A 20,925-nucleotide genomic window follows, 5' to 3' on the forward strand; every position below is an offset into this window, starting at 1 on the left:
GAATGTTTACAGCAAGTATCAGATGTTAGTTTATAATATAGAGCATTTCGTGCAACACTGGAAATCTAGAATCCGACCACGTCACGACCTACATGTATTCGTATAGCAATAAAGCAGTGTTTACGATCATCTCATTTCTATGTTATTTATTTATTTTATTATGAGAAAATACGTGAAATTATATCTGACTTAATCCTGCAGCGTCAGATAGTGAGCTATAAAGATAACATAATAAATCATAATATCTGATAATATTACGTAACCCTTATTTATCCCGGAATTAGTAAGTAGTAGTCCCGGAATTAGTTAGTTCGCCTAAAATGTTACATTTGTTTACAAATAGCAATAGTAATTTAATTCATTAACCCGTATTTTATGTTTATTCTTATTTTTTTATATAAATAAGTATTTCATAGATGTTAGTATAAATAAAAGGTGTTCGTATTTTCACAATTGATAATATTTTCACCAGTAAAGTAGGAAGTAGATACTCGTGTTATAAGTCGTGTAATTAGTAACATATGTATTAGATAACTAAGAATATTTGCTTTATATATTACAACATAATACGTAAAGTAATGAATTGACTTTAAAATAAACCTTGAATAAAAACCAATTAAAACTAAAACATTCTAGATATTATAATTCAAATGAAACGCAAAATATGGTCTTGATTAAGTTATTAACTTAAGTTCAACTTGTGTTAGAAGAAGAACGATTAGCATTAGCGACTATTGCATTATTATCACCGTTATTAACCCAGTTATTTTCTAAAGCATTTATTTATTGGTAATTAACGAAATTTTATCATATATATTGTTATGTTGTAATTTTTTTAATCTTTTAAAAACAACATAGTTGTAATTGACCCGGATTTATACAGGTTCACGAAGGATACTCATAATATACTTATAGAACTGTCAAATAAATTTAGCTGAAAATACATGACCTACAAATAGATAAAGCATCTAACTCTCATACCTATATTAATCGATGTGCGAAAAGAATAGTTTTTTTTTTCACATATTAAATGCGGTGTACCGCTGTAAGCCCAAACTCTCATAATCTACATCCTAAAAACGTTACTATAATAAGAGTTATTTCACATATTAAACGTTTTTGTTATGAATTCCAGGTGACACATAAGACTTCAGGCAAAGTGATGGTGCTGAAGATGAACCAGCAGCGGGCCAACCGGCCCAACATGCTGCGGGAAGTTCAACTGATGAACAAACTGAAACATCCTAATATTTTAGGGTAAGCATTTAAATTTTTAAAGTACTATTTTTAATAATGAGGTAACGAAGGTTAAACGAATGCTGTGGTCGATGAGCAAACATACCTTGTTGCAATTTTTACAACTACAGATAGAAGCTACAGATAGATTAAAAAAATATGGTTCATTTCACCTTGAATTTGGAAGCTAGATTCCATAAATGATTGCCATAAAGTTACGACCCAAACATCGTAAAATATGTATATATTGACACACGATAATAAGCCTCCGATAGTGTTTACTTACCGCACAAAGAAAACGACGACCCGCCACCCGTTCTTCATACAAATTCGTGTTTATTTTAAGAGTCAATATCGACATAACTGAATCGCATTCTTGGTGCTATATGTCATACTGTAAACTCGGTGTTACATGAAGGTTAAGAGGACGATCAGTATGGTAATGAAATGAAAATTGACATGCATATTTGGCGTGCATTTTAAGACAGAAGGGAGAAAAGTATGAAAGAAATAACTTTAAAATGCAAAGTATAGGTAGTGTGAAATTGGGATGCGGGATTCGAACCCGCATCTCCCCCGCTTAATTGTAGTGACCTCTTAAACCGCAGGATACTGGCTTATTTTACGGGATTATTAGAATTCGAAAAAATAAACACGGTAAGAAGGTAAGCTATGAAGGCGTAGCGACTTTTCCCCAACGATATGATTATTGTGAATAATCATCTGTATTATCGCATTAAAGAATGTGAAAGAAAACTGAATCGTCGTATTGTGGTTAGTTGCTATGCCATTAACAATAAATTTGGTACAAAATCGTTAATCTAATCAAAATGCCAACTCAACTTTTTCCCCAAACCGCAACCGCACGTGTGAACCCGCGGAAAAAGAGCAATTGTTATATAATTCGAAATCAACAGACATGACTCGTCTCATCATTACAGACAAAACATCCCATTTCCTTGTTTGCGTAATATTTCTTAGCGAGATCGTGTCATCCCGAACAATGGTGGCACTGTCTTCGCATTTCGCTTCATTTCCTCGTCTTATCGGAAGTAAAAAAACAATGCATTTCACTGCTCATTGTTGGGTAACTCTCGTCCCAGTTAGAGATTTTTATTTACATCACAAAGTTTGAACTTTGAACGTCACCCAACGGCACTATTTCTTTTGTACAACTCGATATTAGCATTCCGAGCTCTTAAAAGGTTCCCGCCGAGTGTTGGTCAGAGCTTAGCGTTTTCATTAATGGAATTTTACTTCGTACTGCATTTCTTTTCTTCTTTTCATTTGCATAATTTATGTTAACTAGGAGCAGTTTTCAGTTCGCTTAATAAAGCCAATACCTACTACTACTACTAAGCCTTTCGTAAATTCTAATTATTAAAAGTTTGCACCGTGTCTGGTTTTTTAGAAGTTAAAAAAAATAAATAAAAAAAACCAGTCGCATAGTACATAAAAATATAACTAGACAATACATATGCACACGTCTGCAGTTGATTACTGGTGAAAGGATTGATAACAAGTGACTTAGTTTTAATTTGAATTACGTAAACGTAGTTGCGCACGTATTATTTCGTCATGATATATGTACCTAGCACTGTTGAAATTTGTTTTTCATATTAAAATTGAATGCCTTATCTAAGCTTGGCCTTGTTCCGGTATGGCATTATAATTTAGCTAAGGATTTTATCTCTTCCTTATATTTTACCTGCCTGCTCAGAAATGAATTATAAATAATCTTTTTAAAGGCAAATAAGAAGATTTATAAAATAGTGATTTGATATTATCTTACTAGAAATTATGCTGTCTCAATTAACGAACACAGTTCATTAAAACTGAACGGCTTTTGTTCATAATATTAATTATTAACAATGTACTAAATTTACGGCGTTTTTTGCATACAACATTATCAATTTTGCCATGATACGATTCTATCGATGACTTCCTAGGATTCATAGACTTTCTATTGCGTGCGAACTGAATCCATCGAATGTGTTTTTATGGTGGTTGAATTGTAATTGGGCCCTGCTTAGATGGCGATCGCACGCGACGCTTAATTGTCGTTTTGCATTGGCTTGATGGACGCAGGTTTGAGACACCGGTTTCAGTTGCGTGATGGCTCATAGATAATGGTAGAATGTATTGGGTATCGACGGAGATGTTTCGTAGACACGATTAGGTCTTAGGACTGTTTTTAGTTAGTACTGGCAAATAAACAGTTATTGGCTATGTACAGAATATGTATCCCGATTTAGCCGGATTTGTTTTTGTTGTTGATTTCGCTTTTATTATGTCTGACAAAACTTATTCACTGCTTTGTATGTTAAACTATGTTTTTCAAACATTAATTGTGCCTCGATTTTTTTCTACTTCCAATATCAAAAAAATATACAAAGCTTTTTCGTATCGTCCTGCTACACAATAATTCAGAAGTGAAACTTGTTATGTCTCTCTGTCTACAATTTTACTGCAAGTCATAAAACAATATTTATTATTTTTTTCAAGAATAGTGATTTAAGCGTTGTTTTAAAAGAAGACGTGCCTATAAATTTTTGATAAGACTTGAACTAGTGTCAGAAGGTCAAACATCGCTTACGTATCCTTGTTTATATACATTTTCCTCGTAAGATTTTATTTTATCACGTAATTTTCTAGAATCTTGTTGTTCTTCAGTTTTTTATTAAATGATAATGAAAATTCTATAAATAATATTGTTATATTAAGGGTACCTACTTGATCGATTGACCAAGTATAGTATATAGTAGTAGGTATAAACTATAAAAATAATTACGATAAAATTAAAAAGCGATCAAACCGCTTTAAATAAATTGCGCACTGTAACGAGAGGCGTCGTAAACGTTAAATTAATTTTGATTGAGTACCGATAATATGTTAATTATCAAATAACATTTTGATATGTTTTTTGAAATTAATTCAAGTTCTAAAAGTAATTAAAAATTTATTTCCGCATACTCAACAAATTTGCATTCAAGTTTAATGTGTTTTTTTTATTACTTATAAAAAATTGAGTATAGTAATCAGTATTTATTTTAAAACAAAAATTTCAAATAAGAAAATACCAAAGAACCATGGTATACGTTCGTATTCCTCTACTCGTAACACAAAAAAATATGTAGTCTCACGACTAAACATGCTAGGTGATACGGCAGGTTCCAAAAGTGGAATAGCCCTAATGATCTTCCTTCCATAGAAATGACGCTATAATGTAAAGTTCCTAAACGTTACAGATTTATGGGTGTATGCGTCCACGAGGGCCAACTGCACGCGCTCACGGAGTTCATGGAGGGCGGTTCCCTGGAGCAGGTGATACTGAGCAGGCCGCCCGAGCCGCTGCCGCAGCCGCTGCGCGTGTCGCTCGCCGCCGACATGGCGGAGGGCATGATGTACCTGCACTCGCTGGGCGTGTTCCACAGAGATCTTACTGCTAAGGTAAGTTATCTCGACCGTCCAAGACCATTTGCAAAAGGTGTAGGGCCTTTGTAAAGCTGTTGCCTTCTCTCAAGGTGTAAGAGATACGGAATGAATTGACGATAGGGCTAAAGTTAGACAAAGGAAAGAAAAGCTGGCATTACATTTTATAATACAGCTATAATATAATAATAGAATGTTTTGCTTTTCTTCACATAATCTATTCTGTTAGAAACTAAACTGATGAAATGTATTTTTTATTTTTCAGAACGTATTATTAAGAAAAAAACCTGACGGTGAATACACCGCTGTAGTTGCGGATTTCGGTTTGGCAGCTAAAATACCTCATCCAATGTAAGTTGAATAATTTATTACTAATGAACAAAAAAATACTTAAATCAGAAAAATACTTTAACCAAATAAATCGCTATCGTCTGGTCTTTGAACTGCCTTGCGGTCAACGATACCGCCTTCGCAATTAAACGTCTATTACCCCTAAAAATATGAGCCATACATGATTAGCGCCTATTAATCATTATCATCAATACAACGCGTCTGTCCCTACTCCTATAATCTCATTAAGAGGCCAGCAATTAAACCGTCCCATCGTATAAATGAGAAAGCTAGGCACGCGAGTTTGCGTGCGTATTGTATCATTTGTCAAGTTTGGACGATCCATCAAGGTGCCGTTTCGTAAGAACCACCCTTCACTTTTATTTGCGATGCGTGATGATTCGCGGAAACACACTAGTCTAAGGAAATGTGGAGTGTGACTCGGCTTTAATATGATTATAAGATACTTATGTAATGGTCCCATTTTTGTTTGGAATGAATGTGTACATTTTTCTACGTGATGATAATTTCACCACTTACTATAAAAATATTATGTACTTCCAATCTTCTGCTCAAAATTTAAGTTGGTTCAAGCTAAGGGTTCATACGCACTATGCGGGTAGCCGCATTGCGGGTAGCCGTCCGGCTGACCGCAGGATGCGGTTGCGAATGCGGCCAGCCGGACGGCTACCCGCAATGCGGCTACCCGCATAGTGCGGTTAAAGAACCGTTGCGATTTGCGGTCATGTCAATCCATTTCAAAGATGAAAATGGAAGAAGTTGCAGCTATTTACTACATTTACACACGTTACGTAAAGAAGAAAAGCAAAGAAAGAAGTACTGGGTGCATCCTTATTTGCAAATACGAGATGAGAGCAAGCATTTTGCAACCACGTGCACACACTCACTCAATTGCGGGCAGCCGCAGACTGAACCGCACAGTGCGTATAGCAACCGTCCGGCTGGCCGTCACTCGTGACGTAGCTCTCCGAGCAACCGGAGCGGTCTGCGGGTAGCCGCATCGCAGTGCGCATAGAAATGAATATTACGTACATAATTGTGCTTGCGGTCAGCCGGACGGCTACCCGCAATGCGGCTACCCGCATAGTGCGTATACGCTCTAAGAGTGCTTAAAAGCGGTTTCAAAAAAAAATTCTCATATGATCTTGAAGTAACTGATTATCATTGTATTGAAAAAAATATATAAACTCTTAAATGCATTCAAATCCCTTTACAATTTTTCAAATTTCTGAAAAAAATTCACCCAAATTTAATATTATTTCCCTACAAACGTTGCAGGAACGGCTACCGGCTGCCCAGCGTCGGCTCGCCGTGGTGGATGTCGCCCGAGTGCCTGCGCGGCCGATGGTACGACAACCGCTCCGATATATTCTCATATGGGATCATACTGTGCCAGCTTATCGCCAGAGTGAGTGTTTTTTATAATAGAGCAAATTTTGTCCGTTTTTTCTATGGGGTAGGTTAAGTCCAGGAGCTTGTGATTTGTGCTAAATGGATATACCCCTGTATACACCCTTGTAATCGTTAAGTGAGCACAGGCAATTATTTCGTAACTATTACAGATATCAAAAAACTTTAAACTAATATCGAGAGTACCTTACCTATGGAATAGAATAACAACATTTCTTTAAACAATCGTAATGGTTACGGAATAATCGCTTGTGCACTTAACGATTACACCCGGTAAAAAAATGACTTGTGAATTGTGATAACTTAATTGCTAGCCATATTATATTTCTATAATGTTCAAACTACAGACATCCCCTTTTACAATTTTATTGAAACACTATAAAAACATAGTTGACCATTCAACTCCGTTTTCCCTGAAGAGAATATTGTTCACTCTGCCAGCACCTATGGGCCGTTATAGATATTTTGATATATTTGATAAATGGACTATCCAACACTAGCATAAACTCTTCAATTTCAACTTTATCACGATAAATATAATTGAATGTTTTATTTATTTATTCCAGGTGGACGCTGACCCTGACGTGCTGCCGCGCACGGACAACTTCGGTCTCAACTACATGGCGTTCGTGGAACTGTGCGACGAGCACACCGTGCCTGAGTTCCTGAGACTCGCCTTCAATTGTTGCATTGTGAGTGCGATATAGCTACGAAAAATATGTTTAATTTGCCCTTGGCACTTGGGGAAGGTTTTGGTGGGGATAAGTTGGTGTTGGCTGGTGGAACTGATAAATAGACAACAAAATTATTTTTAATCAAAACTGTATTCTTGTTAAAAATTAAAGACAGGAGAGAAGTTTGTGAGAAATGACTTGTGCCCATCGAAAAACCATTGCTAAGTTACGCGTAATTCAAGCATCAAACAACTATTGCAAACACGAAGACTCATACATTTTATTTTTAATTATTTTTTTGCCTATATGAACCAAGAAACACAATAATGAATTCTAAAATGATATTCCAGTACGAGCCCAAGGCGCGGCCGCTATTCCCGGACATAGTGAGCAAGCTCGCCGAGATCAAGGAGGGGCTCGACGACGCCGCCTGGGGCTGCCACACGCCCAACACTTCGTACGATAGGTGCGTTATAATATTATTTGTTTTTTTTTTATATTGAATTTTGAAAATTTGCTACAAAGCAAATGTATCAGATAATAGACAATCAATATTGCAGTTTTGTTGTGTGTACGTAGTAATAAAGGATAATATTCGTTTGCGTATAATATGTATATTTTTAAAAAGTTATTTCTTAGATAATTCTGTTTAATGTTATTTATATACTGTACATGTAAGTTCTGGAAAGAAATAAATAAATTTATTAAATTAATATTAATTATAACATATTTTACGGTCGGGTGTGACTTTACTTCATTTTTTGTATTATCAATAGCTTAATTATTATATTTCTAATGCATTTGTTTATATTTACATTGTTACAAATGTTGTATTATTGATGCGTTAAAGTGAGGAGGCAGACTCGTCAGGCGGTCGGTCGTGCAGCGCGGCGTCCTCGTGGCGCCGTCCGTTACGCATGCGCTCTGAGAGCGCACACACACACCGCGATCAACGTGAGTTATATGTTTATTCTATATGTTATTGTGAGAACTTTATTTATGTAGGTTGTTCATTGTAATTATTAAATAAGTGTATGTTTAATCAGTTTTCACGTAGGTACATAATGAATAATGTGGGTGGATTTTTTATATGTTATGATAAATTTTAACGTATTATAATGCTTAGAAAGTTTGATAATAGTTGATTATGGTTTAATAGAATGTGTTATCGTTGGTGGTGCAGGCAGCGCGTCGCACCGGCGCTCGCTGTCGGAGCTGGAGTGGGCGTGGCGCGCGGCGGGCGGCGGCGCTATGGGCGCGGCGCACCGCTCGGCGTGCGCGCTGCCGCCCGCGCCGCCCGCGCCGCCGCGCCTGGCGCGCCTGCACCGCCTGGCGCACATCATGCTGCTGCGCGACACGCACGCCGCGCCGCGCCCCGCCGCGCGCGCGCTGCACTCGTTCCGCGGCGTGCACAAGATCCTCGAGCCGGCGCCGCACCGCTGCTCCAGCGGCGACCCGCCCGCGCTGTTCCCGCCCGCGCCCGCCGCGCCCGACGCCGACGAGCCGCGCTCCGCCTCGCTGCCGCCCTCGCCCGTGTTCTCGCGCCGCGCGCCCGACCTCGACAAGAGCGACTCGGCCGAGCTGCGCCGCCGCGGCTCCTGCGAGAGCGGCATCTTCTCGGTCGCCAACGAGGACTTCTGCGCGCACCCGAGCTACGGCGCCATGTGCCCGTGCTCGCTGATGGGCTGCCCGCGCTGCTGGTGGTGGCGCCGCGACGACGACGAGGAGCGCTCGCTGGACGAGTTCGACGAGCGGCCGCGCCTGCGGGCCTGCGGCGACTGCCTGGCGGGCTACGAGCGCCTGCTGCGCCGCCGCGCGCCGCCCGACGAGCCGCCGTCCGCCGTGAGCTCGCTGCGCAGCCTGGAGGACGAGGAGCGGGAGGAGGCGTCGCCGTTCCTGTGCGGGCTGCCCGACGGCGACGACAGCTCGCGCGAGTACCACGTGCTGACGCGCTGCTGCTGCGCCGGGCGCTGCGCCGAGGGCTGCGGCGCGCACCGCCCGCTGGCGCCCGACGAGCTGCGCCGCGTGCTGCCGCGCGGGCTGTGCTTCCCGGCGCCGCTGCTGTCGGCCTGCAAGCGCACCTCCAGCGTGTACACGGACAGCTCGGAGGACGTCGCGTCGCTCGGCTCGGACAGCCTGTACGACGACCGCGTCCCGCGCCACGTGCGCTCCGCTCAGATCTCCAAGATCGTCGAGTACTTCGAGCGGAAGGGCGCCGACTTCAAGTGCGACAAGTTCAAGGGGCAGCGGCTCAAGATGGGCGGGCTCGGCGGCAAGTTGGAGATGCTGCAGTTCGGCAGGGGAGAGAAGACTGAGAAGGAGTACTTCGTGGACGTGAAGCACCGCGGGGGCGTGGCGGGGGGCGGGGCGGGGGGGGCCCGCATGGAGGCGCGGGGCGAGGAGGGCTGCGGCCGCAAGTGCGCGGCGCAGCGCCTGCAGGTGTGCGAGGGCGCCGTCAAGTCCAAGCTGCCGCTGTTCGACAAGAAGTCATAGCGGCGGGGCGCCGGGCCCGAGCGGCGCCCCAGCCACTGAGGGCGCCGCCGCGCCTCTGTCTTGTGTCAAATTTGGTGACTTCCAATTGTAGCGTTTAACAGAATTTTAAAAATATTTATATTCGCAAATATTATACATATACAACTAAAAGAGCGATATTATATGATCGGTATACGCGTCGTCGAGCAGTATTTCCGAGGCTAGTGCCAATTTATACGGTGACATGTTTAGGGACGACGCGTCGAGTGACTCGTCCCGCGTCCGTTTGACTGAGTGCGCCGTTGTGACGTCACGAAGCGGTAAACTAATTCGACTCTACCGTCGCAGTGGCCTACGCCCTATTGGGGACTTAGTGAAAATATTATGTGAAAACGTCGATTTAGTTATACCCCGGGATGTGTATTTTTCTTACTTAATGGAGGCGGTGGACGCCGTGTAAATAATTATTTAGATTAATTCCGGTTAATAATTTATATACAGATAATAATTTAATTTATGTATACAGTATTACGTTATTACTTGCCAGTTCACATTAGGTGTATATATGTTTAAAATCCGTAAGTTATCTCCTTTATTTTTCATGTTAATATTCAAAAGTGGCAACGTCGAAGCGCTTACGTGGAGTTTTATTTTCTATTTTGTCTGAAGCTTATGTTTACAAAAATTTCAAATAAATTTATACTTGTTTCGTTTATTTTTGCGGCCTCCGATCCGAGGTTGAGTGAATTCGTCCTGAAAGTTTATGAACAAAATTATTTATACATCGGTGTCGCGTGCCTAGTCTTATACAGCGCGTCACTTAGTCCAACTTTAGTGAATATATAGATTAATCGCACTTAGGCATAGATAGGGGAGAAAAAATTGGTTTATACTAGATAATAATTTATTTTTCTTTCGATGCGTGTCTACAGAGTATTGACGATTCTAACTAACTCTAAATATCTGTATCATCATATCCTTAAACTCCAATATAATATGTACAAATTTGTGTCAAATCAAAAAAGCCAATCAATCGAATAACTTGACGGAGATTTTTAAAAAATACAAATATCTCTAAGAACCTCTGATTTGATTAATTTTACACCTTTTTGAGGTGAAATTTATATTTTGTTTTTTGTACCGATGACAAAATGTATCGAAAATAATCACCGTCAAGTATTATGAAAATAGTTATAAAAAATTATCTTAGAATATTAAAGATCATTATAATCGATTGAATACATATTTTTGTCATAATCATCATCGTCAGGGTATTTGGAAAATGTAAATATTGTATATTTAATTATATTACAGAAATATCCCGAACGGACGTGTTTAGAATTTAGTGCCAAAACAGATTTCCTAAGTATATCCATAGAAACCACCTTGGTTGAATCCAGTCGAGATTTTAAGTATGTACTATTTTATGAAAAAATCATAATTTTTTTCGTTTGACCAAAACAACCAGATGATATTTTCTCTCTTTCTATAATTACGTATGTAAGAGTAAGACGGATTGCTTTTCAAGTAATCTTTCTCTCTCTTGCGAATGCTATTTTTGGAACAGAGAAGGATAACATAATATAAAAATATTTCATGTTTCGCCATTGAAATAAAATTAAGTTTCTTCAAACACATTTATCCTCAATTATTTCAGTAATTGTGGACAATAAAAACCCTAAAATATGTGGTAACATAACAAGACTTAAAATCCCGATTGAATCAACATTTCCTACTATTGTGAATCCTTCGATTAGCTGCTGTTTTTCTATGATTTCGTTTTAAAATGTTTACATTTTATCTGGTTTCTTTGTGCTAGAATATTATCCGTCCAGGTAATTAATGATATATTGTTTGTAAGGATGGTTGAATTTACACATGTAAAATAGTATCTATTGAAACAGGAATAAAGTTGGTTTTCCTTCTTAACATTTTTTTATTAACGCGTAATCTCAACTGTCCTTAACAATATATTTATCATTTGTTATATTTCACATTTCAATTTCATATAGTCAATTAAAATCATTGTAAAACATGGTTGATGTTTTTAAACCTATATTTTTACATTTTCCTTTGTTTACTGTTGTAACTTTCTTTTGTGGCCATTTATATACAATAAATCGTTAATTCAACGTCATGTATGAAAATGTGGAGAAATGCTGTTTTTTCAGTAATATACATAATATTCTGTTTAAGACTGGTTATAATTACTATTGACGGTTCATTTATATTTATAGAAATGTACCTGTTTAAAATAACATCATGAAACATGTTGTAAACTCAAATGGGATTTTGAATATAATTTTCTTGAACTGATGTACTGTTATGAATAAATTGAAAAGATTAAAAGTCATTTTTAATAAGAATGACTTTGTTTTTTATCAATTTATTAGTATAAAGTTAGGAAATATTATGGTCATATGGACGTTTGCCTTTCGCTATAAGGCAGCTACTTTCTGATTGACAATAATTTTTAGCATTGTAATATCAGTACATAGAAAACTTTGGAAGTATTTTAAGAACTTGAGTAACATGGATAAATTACTCATTTAAGACGGTTTATTTTTGTGGAGAATAGACTGAGAAAATATCATCTTTTCTAAGGATAATTAACAACGTAGCTTTGTTAATTTTGTGACTTTTGTCTATTACAACTATTACATAATAGACTAATTGGTATAAAAACATCGCACCTTGATTTCAATTGTTACACTGCAAGACAGAGATAACATATGTTTTTCCTTATATCTATCCTTTTCTTCTCGAAAAAAGACCAACGTTATTAACCTTTTTAAAAGAGAGTAAAGTTGCTGGTCTTATTGATGCTGGTCTATTTTCTCAGTCTCTTCTAGAAACCACATGAGATATAAATTGTTTAGTTGTAACTTCTAATGGAACATTCCATTTGTCGCATCGTTAGAGTATTGGAAGAAAAACACAACATTATAATAAATAATTTATTATACACAAATCACTTACTATTAAACGATGATATGAATCACATTTATTTCTAATTAAAGTTTATGAATTCTAATTCTTATCATGAAAAAAAAAACTAACATTTGTTATGCAAAAAGATTGGCCTAAATATCATATAGATTTTTTCCAAATTTAAGACAAGTACAGATTTTTCCACCAATTCTCCCACTTTGTCGATGGAATGTTCTCGTTAATATTTTTAACTCATCCATGAGTTATTCGATCACAGTACTTAACATAACGTGGTTACTTCACTAACTTGCCACTACAATGTTTACAAAGCATATCAGTTTCAAGAGTGTTAACTCTAGTTATTTTTGTAGGGAAACTAGTTTTAAATACACGGCCTATGATGAGATTTGTAATACTCCCGGTTTCTATTGATCATCTGAATAACGCTCTTAAGAACTATTAAAAGTAAATATATCTAGAAAATTCGATCACAAATTGTTGTTTATGACCTTGAAACGATTTTCAATAGAAATTGGGAGTGTTATATTGAATCTCAGTCGACGTGGCTCGTGTAAACTTAACTATAAGTTATATTGTATGTATATGATAGTTAACGTTCCTTGTTTAAGGCACTAACTTTTACTTAGAACATTTCGTTACGGTTGTGTCAAGCCCGGGTTTGCAATAGTTATACATAATTGAGCCAATGAGGCAGATGATGGATAATTTGTAAAAGGTGGTAATAAATATATTTTGTTTCAATTTGCTGTTTTCTTTCATTCCTTATATTGATATCAGCCTTGTCAAAAATTTCTTGGTCTTGGTTTAGGTAGTAAATAAATGAAAAATTATTATTTTAATCAATGTTTAATTGAACCATATTTGAATTCAGTAACAGTTAAATATTTAAAAGTTATAAAGGGTTATAACAAAATAGGTTGACAAAGAGAAAATGTTTCACAAAACACAATGTTTTCATGTATCGCAACGACAGGGTTTGAAGGGCTCTGGAGCGCTTTTCTGAAAAATAAAATTACCGTTAGAACAATTACGTTTACCTTAAAAATAAATAAGCATATCTAATAGAATTAGTGGTGAATATGGATAGTGTATGATAATTATTGATACTTGAAAAATTAAAATTAATATATTAATATATTCGTAGTCTGAGATATACAGGGTGTCCCACTGTTGGTATATGTACTAAGCTCAAAGGAGGTTATAGTTTTGCATACGCTGAGTACGTAAAAAATATTAAAAAATTCCAGACGCATTTTTTTTTTTCAAATAGATGAAATCTTAAAACTCTATGTGTACACCCATAGCAAGCAACCCGCCCATTTTTGCTACTAGAACGTGAGCTATCGTTTAAGATTATGTTTTCATAGACAAAATGCTTACATTAGAGAAGCGGTATATGACGGCTGCGCGAAGCTAGAGAAGAAAACATGGATTTTCAGGAAAAAAATATCAAAAAAATTTTAACGTAATTTTGTTGTTTATGTATTTTTTACGTGATCATTGAATGCAAAACTACAAGTTCCTTCGCGCTTAGTATACCAATAGAGTGACACCCTGTATACTGAGAAACATAGGGAAATCTTAATAATACCGAATTCATTTAACTTTGATATCGAATATCGAAAAAGTCAGACTTTTATGATTTATCCCAGTGTACTACAACTTACCGGCTCAAAACCATCACACGGGCCCTTATCACCCAGTCCCAGGAACTTTTTAATTTCTTCATATTTCTTATAAACCAGGCCAGCCATTAGAAACAGCGAGCCTCCGATTAACGGCAAAATGTTATCACCGAACAGTAGGGCTCCGAGGCTAGCGAGGAAGCCCGGCGGGGGAGGGGGGGACGTGCCTCGGGACCGCGCCGCCCTTAACCTCCTCTCCCTTTCCTCGGCGCTAGAAATCACAGATTATATTAGAAGTCTTTATACTTAAGTTATCGTCTACATATTCAATATACTTAATACCTACAGAGACTAGTAGTCCGCTCGCTACGCCATGGTATCTACATATATCAACATATACTTAACCAACGATGAAAGAATGTTTGTAGGTAATCGGTACAGTAGTTCCCAGAAATCTTTGCGCTCTTGAGGTTAGCGCGTTCAAGTAAACAATCAAACTCTCCAGTTGTATAATATTATTATATTAGTATCTAAGATATAAATTAAATATTAAGAACCATATCGATACTATATCATTATTAGCTAAGTAATGCATAGTTACCTTTTTATACCTCATCTCAAAAGAATAAATAAATCATCATAGCGTTTACGTTTTCAAAACGCTTTTTTCAAAATAGAAAGTGAAGAAATTAGGACTAGCAAAATAAACGCATTAAGTATGTACTTACCAATCACACATTGCATTGGTGTTTCTTCAATGTTATTTGGATTTCAGCCACTGCATTATTGTTGTTTATTGTTCTATTGCTTTTAACAATTAAGACATTGTCCTGCGACAGCGGTGGAGGACTTGAGTTTCTTCTTTTCTGTCAGTGTCTTAACTTGTCTGGATTAATGTGACACTACAAAGGTTTGAATACAAAAATCAATTGATCGATATTATGTATACCTAAAAATTGCCTATTTATAGAAAACTAGGTTTCCGCCCGCGGCTTCGCCCGCGCAGTCACAGAAAAACCCGCATAGATCCCGTTCCTGTGGGATTTCCGGGATTGCGTCATTTTCCCGGGATAAAAAATAGCCTATGTCCTTTCTCGGTTATCAAATTATCTCCATACCAAATTTCATGAAAATTGGTTCTGTAGTTTAGGCGTGATTGAGTAACAGACAGACAGACAGAGTTACTTTCGCATTTATAATATTAGTATGGATATGGATGAAAAGAAACGCTATTAAACTGATTACATTATTTAAAATTAAGTAGGTAGGTAGTTACGTTCGCGTTAACTACGTTACTGCTATAACTATATTTTATACCTAAATATTTAAAAATTAAACAACAGAATACGTTTTTCAGTTTCAAGGAAATATTAAAATAAAGAAAACAAGATTTAATACTTGAGATTTTACTCACGATTCCCTCCCCTTTCTTACAAGAACATTTATAATTCCTAACTCCAATATTATGCTGATAGTTGCTGTAGGGGCCGCCGCCGCAGAATGCCTTATAGAGTAGAGCGAGGAGACCAGCGCCCACCACCAGGCCAGCAGCTATGGGCACCCAGCTATCCCGACTGCTCATCTTATGCCTAGACACATACAATATCATATTTCTAGATATTTAAAACCACCCTATTTATCTATTTTACTTTTACAATGCTATATATTCTTATAATCTTACCTAAACTAATCCTTTTTGGAGTTCTGAGCATAGTTCGTACTTCATACAGCTATTTCTCAGACCTACCGCATAATAATTATTATATTCGAAGGTCGGCCGTTTCGGAGGTGTTTAGTTACAAACACATCCGGGCACGAGAATTTAAACTACCTACATATTAAAGTAATGAAACTTATTATGCTGACGGGTATTTTTATTAATATTATTTGATCATATGATGGATAGTAGATTTTTATCTTCATATAACTTTATGTACCTATAAATATTTAAAAGATACGCATGCAATTCAAAAAAGTTTGGATAATCCAAAAGTGCACGCCTCATAATTTTTTTTTAATAATTATTTATTAATTATTATTTTTGTTTATTTAATAACACTTAAACCACATCGAATCAGACCCTGAAAAATGAAAGGGTTCTATTCCTGAGCATACTCAAGCGTAAGAGACAAAAAAAGACTCGATTAGTAAAGTATTTCGGTCGCTATCGTGTTAACAAGAAAATCCTCCGCACATACAGATACACGGACGTCCAAGACAGAACTTTTTTAAACTGTTTTTTAACTAGTTTAAATAACAAAAATGACATCAAAAATATCATGAATGTTAAAAATAGTGTTTTTTCTTAATATGTGTGTGTATGTATTATCTTACAAATGCAATGTATGATACATAAAGACATTTTAAGTTTGAAAAATCAGATGTTTTGCGCGAAGTGACAGTAGTACCCACCTCAACGCTTCGCTTATGAGGCGTGCAAAACCTTTCAAATGTTTTTCATTATTTTAAATGTTACGTAATATTCGACATGTTTAGGGAGATGGTCAAATCCAGTTGTTATTTCAACATTTCTTGTCATTTGATCAAATCACTTAGGTCTTAGCAATCTTAGGAATAAGACCAATCTGGGTTGTTATGAATTCCCTTCGACCTATACACATCTCATAAAGAATGAAACCTTTAAAATGCATATAAATATTAGAATTCGATAACTTTAACTCCGCGCATAATAATTTTAATTTATTACTTTCCGCGAATTATTACTTTCCGTCTAGTCTTCATAATCATGTTTACAAAGTCTACAATCTACTTACATCAATAGGAAACTGTTTTTTCTACGTAAACGAACAAACATTTTAATGTACATAATTAGTTAGGTACTTTGCTGAGTAAAAAAGCTTATCACTAAGTTCTCATGAATAGGCGTTGTCGTTGGTGTTTGGTGGTAGGTACATACTATGCCGAATATTCAATTCTTCAACTTAATGAATTTAATTTATATAACAAAATACCTTTGAAAGAATTAGTGATATAAATTTATAAAGAATAGAAAAAATTCGATCACGAGGCGGGACTCGAACCCGCATCCTTCGCGCCATTCCGGGGCGGATGCCTCACCAACTCAGCCACTCGTGACCCGCCCGAGTGATCGAATTTATTCTATTCTTTCAGTTTTTTTTTTTTATGTGTCTGAAGGGACACACCGCGCGCCATCTATTGAGATGATTAACAACCATTTCAACCAATATGAAGCACTTTTCAGTGAATACAATATTGTAACGATGGAACACGACCTTTTTTTGTTGAATTTATATTTTTGGTTTTATGGCATTCAAATGCTTTATAAATATAAATTTATAAAGAATAGAAAAAATTCGATCACGAGGCGGGACTCGAACCCGCATCCTTCGCGCCATTCCGGGGCGGATGCCTCACCAACTCAGCCACTCGTGACCCGCCCGAGTGATCGAATTTATTCTATTCTTTCAGTTTTTTTTTTTTTATGTGTCTGAAGGGACACACCGCGCGCCATCTATTGAGATGATTAACAACCATTTCAACCAATATGAAGCACTTTTCAGTGAATACAATATTGTAACGATGGAACACGACCTTTTTTTGTTGAATTTATATTTTTGGTTTTATGGCATTCAAATGCTTTATAAATATAAATTTATAAAGAATAGAAAAAATTCGATCACGAGGCGGGACTCGAACCCGCATCCTTCGCGCCATTCCGGGGCGGATGCCTCACCAACTCAGCCACTCGTGACCCGCCCGAGTGATCGAATTTATTCTATTCTTTCAGTTTTTTTTTTTTTATGTGTCTGAAGGGACACACCGCGCGCCATCTATTGAGATGATTAACAACCATTTCAACCAATATGAAGCACTTTTCAGTGAATACAATATTGTAACGATGGAACACGACCTTTTTTTGTTGAATTTATATTTTTGGTTTTATGGCATTCAAATGCTTTATAAATATAAATTTATAAAGAATAGAAAAAATTCGATCACGAGGCGGGACTCGAACCCGCATCCTTCGCGCCATTCCGGGGCGGATGCCTCACCAACTCAGCCACTCGTGACCCGCCCGAGTGATCGAATTTATTCTATTCTTTCAGTTTTTTTTTTTTTTTTATGTGTCTGAAGGGACACACCGCGCGCCATCTATTGAGATGATTAACAACCATTTCAACCAATATGAAGCACTTTTCAGTGAATACAATATTGTAACGATGGAACACGACCTTTTTTTGTTGAATTTATATTTTTGGTTTTATGGCATTCAAATGCTTTATAAATATAAATTTATAAAGAATAGAAAAAATTCGATCACGAGGCGGGACTCGAACCCGCATCCTTCGCGCCATTCCGGGGCGGATGCCTCACCAACTCAGCCACTCGTGACCCGCCCGAGTGATCGAATTTATTCTATTCTTTCAGTTTTTTTTTTTTTTTATGTGTCTGAAGGGACACACCGCGCGCCATCTATTGAGATGATTAACAACCATTTCAACCAATATGAAGCACTTTTCAGTGAATACAATATTGTAACGATGGAACACGACCTTTTTTTGTTGAATTTATATTTTTGGTTTTATGGCATTCAAATGCTTTATAAATATAAATTTATAAAGAATAGAAAAAATTCGATCACGAGGCGGGACTCGAACCCGCATCCTTCGCGCCATTCCATATAAATTCAACAAAAAAAGGTCGTGTTCCATCGTTACAATATTGTATTCACTGAAAAGTGCTTCATATTGGTTGAAATGGTTGTTAATCATCTCAATAGATGGCGCGCGGTGTGTCCCTTCAGACACATAAAAAAAAAAAAAACTGAAAGAATAGAATAAATTCGATCACTCGGGCGGGTCACGAGTGGCTGAGTTGGTGAGGCATCCGCCCCGGAATGGCGCGAAGGATGCGGGTTCGAGTCCCGCCTCGTGATCGAATTTTTTCTATTCTTTATAAATTTATATTTATAAAGCATTTGAATGCCATAAAACCAAAAATATAAATTCAACAAAAAAAGGTCGTGTTCCATCGTTACAATATTGTATTCACTGAAAAGTGCTTCATATTGGTTGAAATGGTTGTTAATCATCTCAATAGATGGCGCGCGGTGTGTCCCTTCAGACACATAAAAAAAAAAAAAAACTGAAAGAATAGAATAAATTCGATCACTCGGGCGGGTCACGAGTGGCTGAGTTGGTGAGGCATCCGCCCCGGAATGGCGCGAAGGATGCGGGTTCGAGTCCCGCCTCGTGATCGAATTTTTTCTATTCTTTATAAATTTATATTTATTAAGCAATTGAATGCCATAAAACCAAAAATATAAATTCAACAGAATTAGTGATGAATACCTAATGCTTTTAATACCTATCGGTTAATATCGTTTAGTAAATAAAACTCCTGCACACTTTACGGATAGATATTGTGTTCTATCATCACCAATTCTAATATGATTGTATGATATTCTTTTAAATATATAGGTATAAGTTTATGTAAAGAAGACAGATACGAAAACACATAAGTATACCTACCTATCATACCTATCTATTAAATTGAATTATACCTAACATCAACGGTCCAAACAGTTTTGGGATAATAAAAATTTTTGATCTTGATTTTATAAGTAGGGTTTAACAATCGTATTAACTAGTTAGTTATGTATAATTTAAAATCTTATTTTATTATTAACGACGAGAAAACTTATTATAATTTATAACATCAACTAAAAGTTTGGAGAATCCAAAAGTGCAAGACTCATTACTCATTCCGAAAAGAAGATTATAAGTAACTAGGTAATTTTAGTTTTCCGATGATAACTAAGTATTAAACTATGCTAAATAATATCACCATTTGCAATATCAATCTCCGCATAGTAGATCTACAGCTAATAAAATAAAAAATAATGCGATTACATTAATTAAGTTTTACACTAGTTTTACAATCGTGTTTCAACCGAAATACCGAACCGTAAAGCACTGTAATGCTTCGCATTGAGTCGTGCAATACAAGATTAATACATAATGCACAACTAGATAAATAAATAAAACTATTATAAGGCTAACTTATGGCTAATGTAATGTTACTGTAATATTTTATTCTTTATCTGGCTTGGCGGCAGTCACCCATCCATCCGATAGGATGTTTTCATGTTTCATCTCTTATCAAACGTAAAAACCCAAGCATTGAACTACGTACGTACCAATTTCCACATGATTTCTTAATTTTTTAATGAATAATTTTTGTAAACAGTGCCAAGTCAAAATACCATGTCACATTGTCATTTTGATGGAAGAGTTATGACGTACTTGGTCTATCCTTTTCACAATTCTTTTTCATTATAGACCGGGAGATACTGACACAAAATTTCGAGTCATTTGTAACAAGGATGGCGGTTCTACAGGGGTCTTAGTACGCAATGACAAAAAGAAAAATGATGGTGTGAACGCTGGTACCGGTGGCTTAGTCGCGTGGGCGTTTGTCGAACTCGTCGGAAAAATAGCGAAAGTCAAACGATTTGTAACACAAAAATTTTAGAATTTACCGATAGCCCATAAAAAAGGAGTAGGCGGTAGTGTCATGCCATACTTTTCCGGTGTGACTTACAGCCCGCCATACCGATGCGAATGTGTTGATTTAAATAAAACAATCATTCAACCATTTGTACCAGGCTAACTTTTGCACAGGTAACTATCGTCGTGCAGCCATTTACGAAAATCGCCATGCCATACTTTTCGGACGATTCCAAATGGTCGCCATACCGCCGAAAATCTGCAAAAAATTTTTATTTCGCC

At 37.1% G+C, this 20,925-nt stretch overlaps 1 protein-coding gene and 1 long non-coding RNA gene across 3 annotated transcripts in view; one reads left to right on the forward strand and one right to left on the reverse strand.

Moving 5' to 3' along the window:
• The window catches only part of cdi (serine/threonine kinase), a 103,443-nt gene extending 90,175 nt beyond the window's left edge, over window positions 1-13,268 (forward strand). Inside the window, exons 2-9 of the mRNA XM_089701094.1 lie at window positions 1,136-1,257; window positions 4,485-4,686; window positions 4,934-5,019; window positions 6,298-6,427; window positions 6,996-7,121; window positions 7,454-7,569; window positions 7,954-8,057; window positions 8,287-13,268. Of these exons, the coding sequence (XP_089557220.1) occupies window positions 1,136-1,257; window positions 4,485-4,686; window positions 4,934-5,019; window positions 6,298-6,427; window positions 6,996-7,121; window positions 7,454-7,569; window positions 7,954-8,057; window positions 8,287-9,596 (2,196 nt within the window). The 3' untranslated portion in view covers window positions 9,597-13,268. The remainder of the gene's footprint in view (window positions 1-1,135; window positions 1,258-4,484; window positions 4,687-4,933; window positions 5,020-6,297; window positions 6,428-6,995; window positions 7,122-7,453; window positions 7,570-7,953; window positions 8,058-8,286) is intronic.
• A 95-nt stretch (window positions 13,269-13,363) lies between these two features.
• LOC149484807 (uncharacterized) lies at window positions 13,364-20,414 on the reverse strand. Of its 2 annotated transcripts, none has more exons than XR_016316307.1 (5): window positions 20,334-20,414; window positions 15,567-15,741; window positions 14,881-15,054; window positions 14,195-14,423; window positions 13,364-13,526 (listed from the first exon to the last, which is right to left on the reverse strand). It is a non-coding gene; the product is annotated as an uncharacterized LOC149484807 (long non-coding RNA). The 2 variants fall into 2 exon arrangements; XR_016316308.1 differs by lacking the exon at window positions 20,334-20,414 and adding an exon at window positions 15,834-15,998.
• Window positions 20,415-20,925: the final 511 nt, after the last annotated feature.

The sequence above is a fragment of the Colias philodice genome, chromosome 11, assembly GCF_061535455.1.
Source record: "Colias philodice isolate Cphi_HAF_F1 chromosome 11, ilColPhil1 Martin Lab GWU primary, whole genome shotgun sequence".
NCBI lineage: Eukaryota > Metazoa > Arthropoda > Insecta > Lepidoptera > Pieridae > Colias > Colias philodice.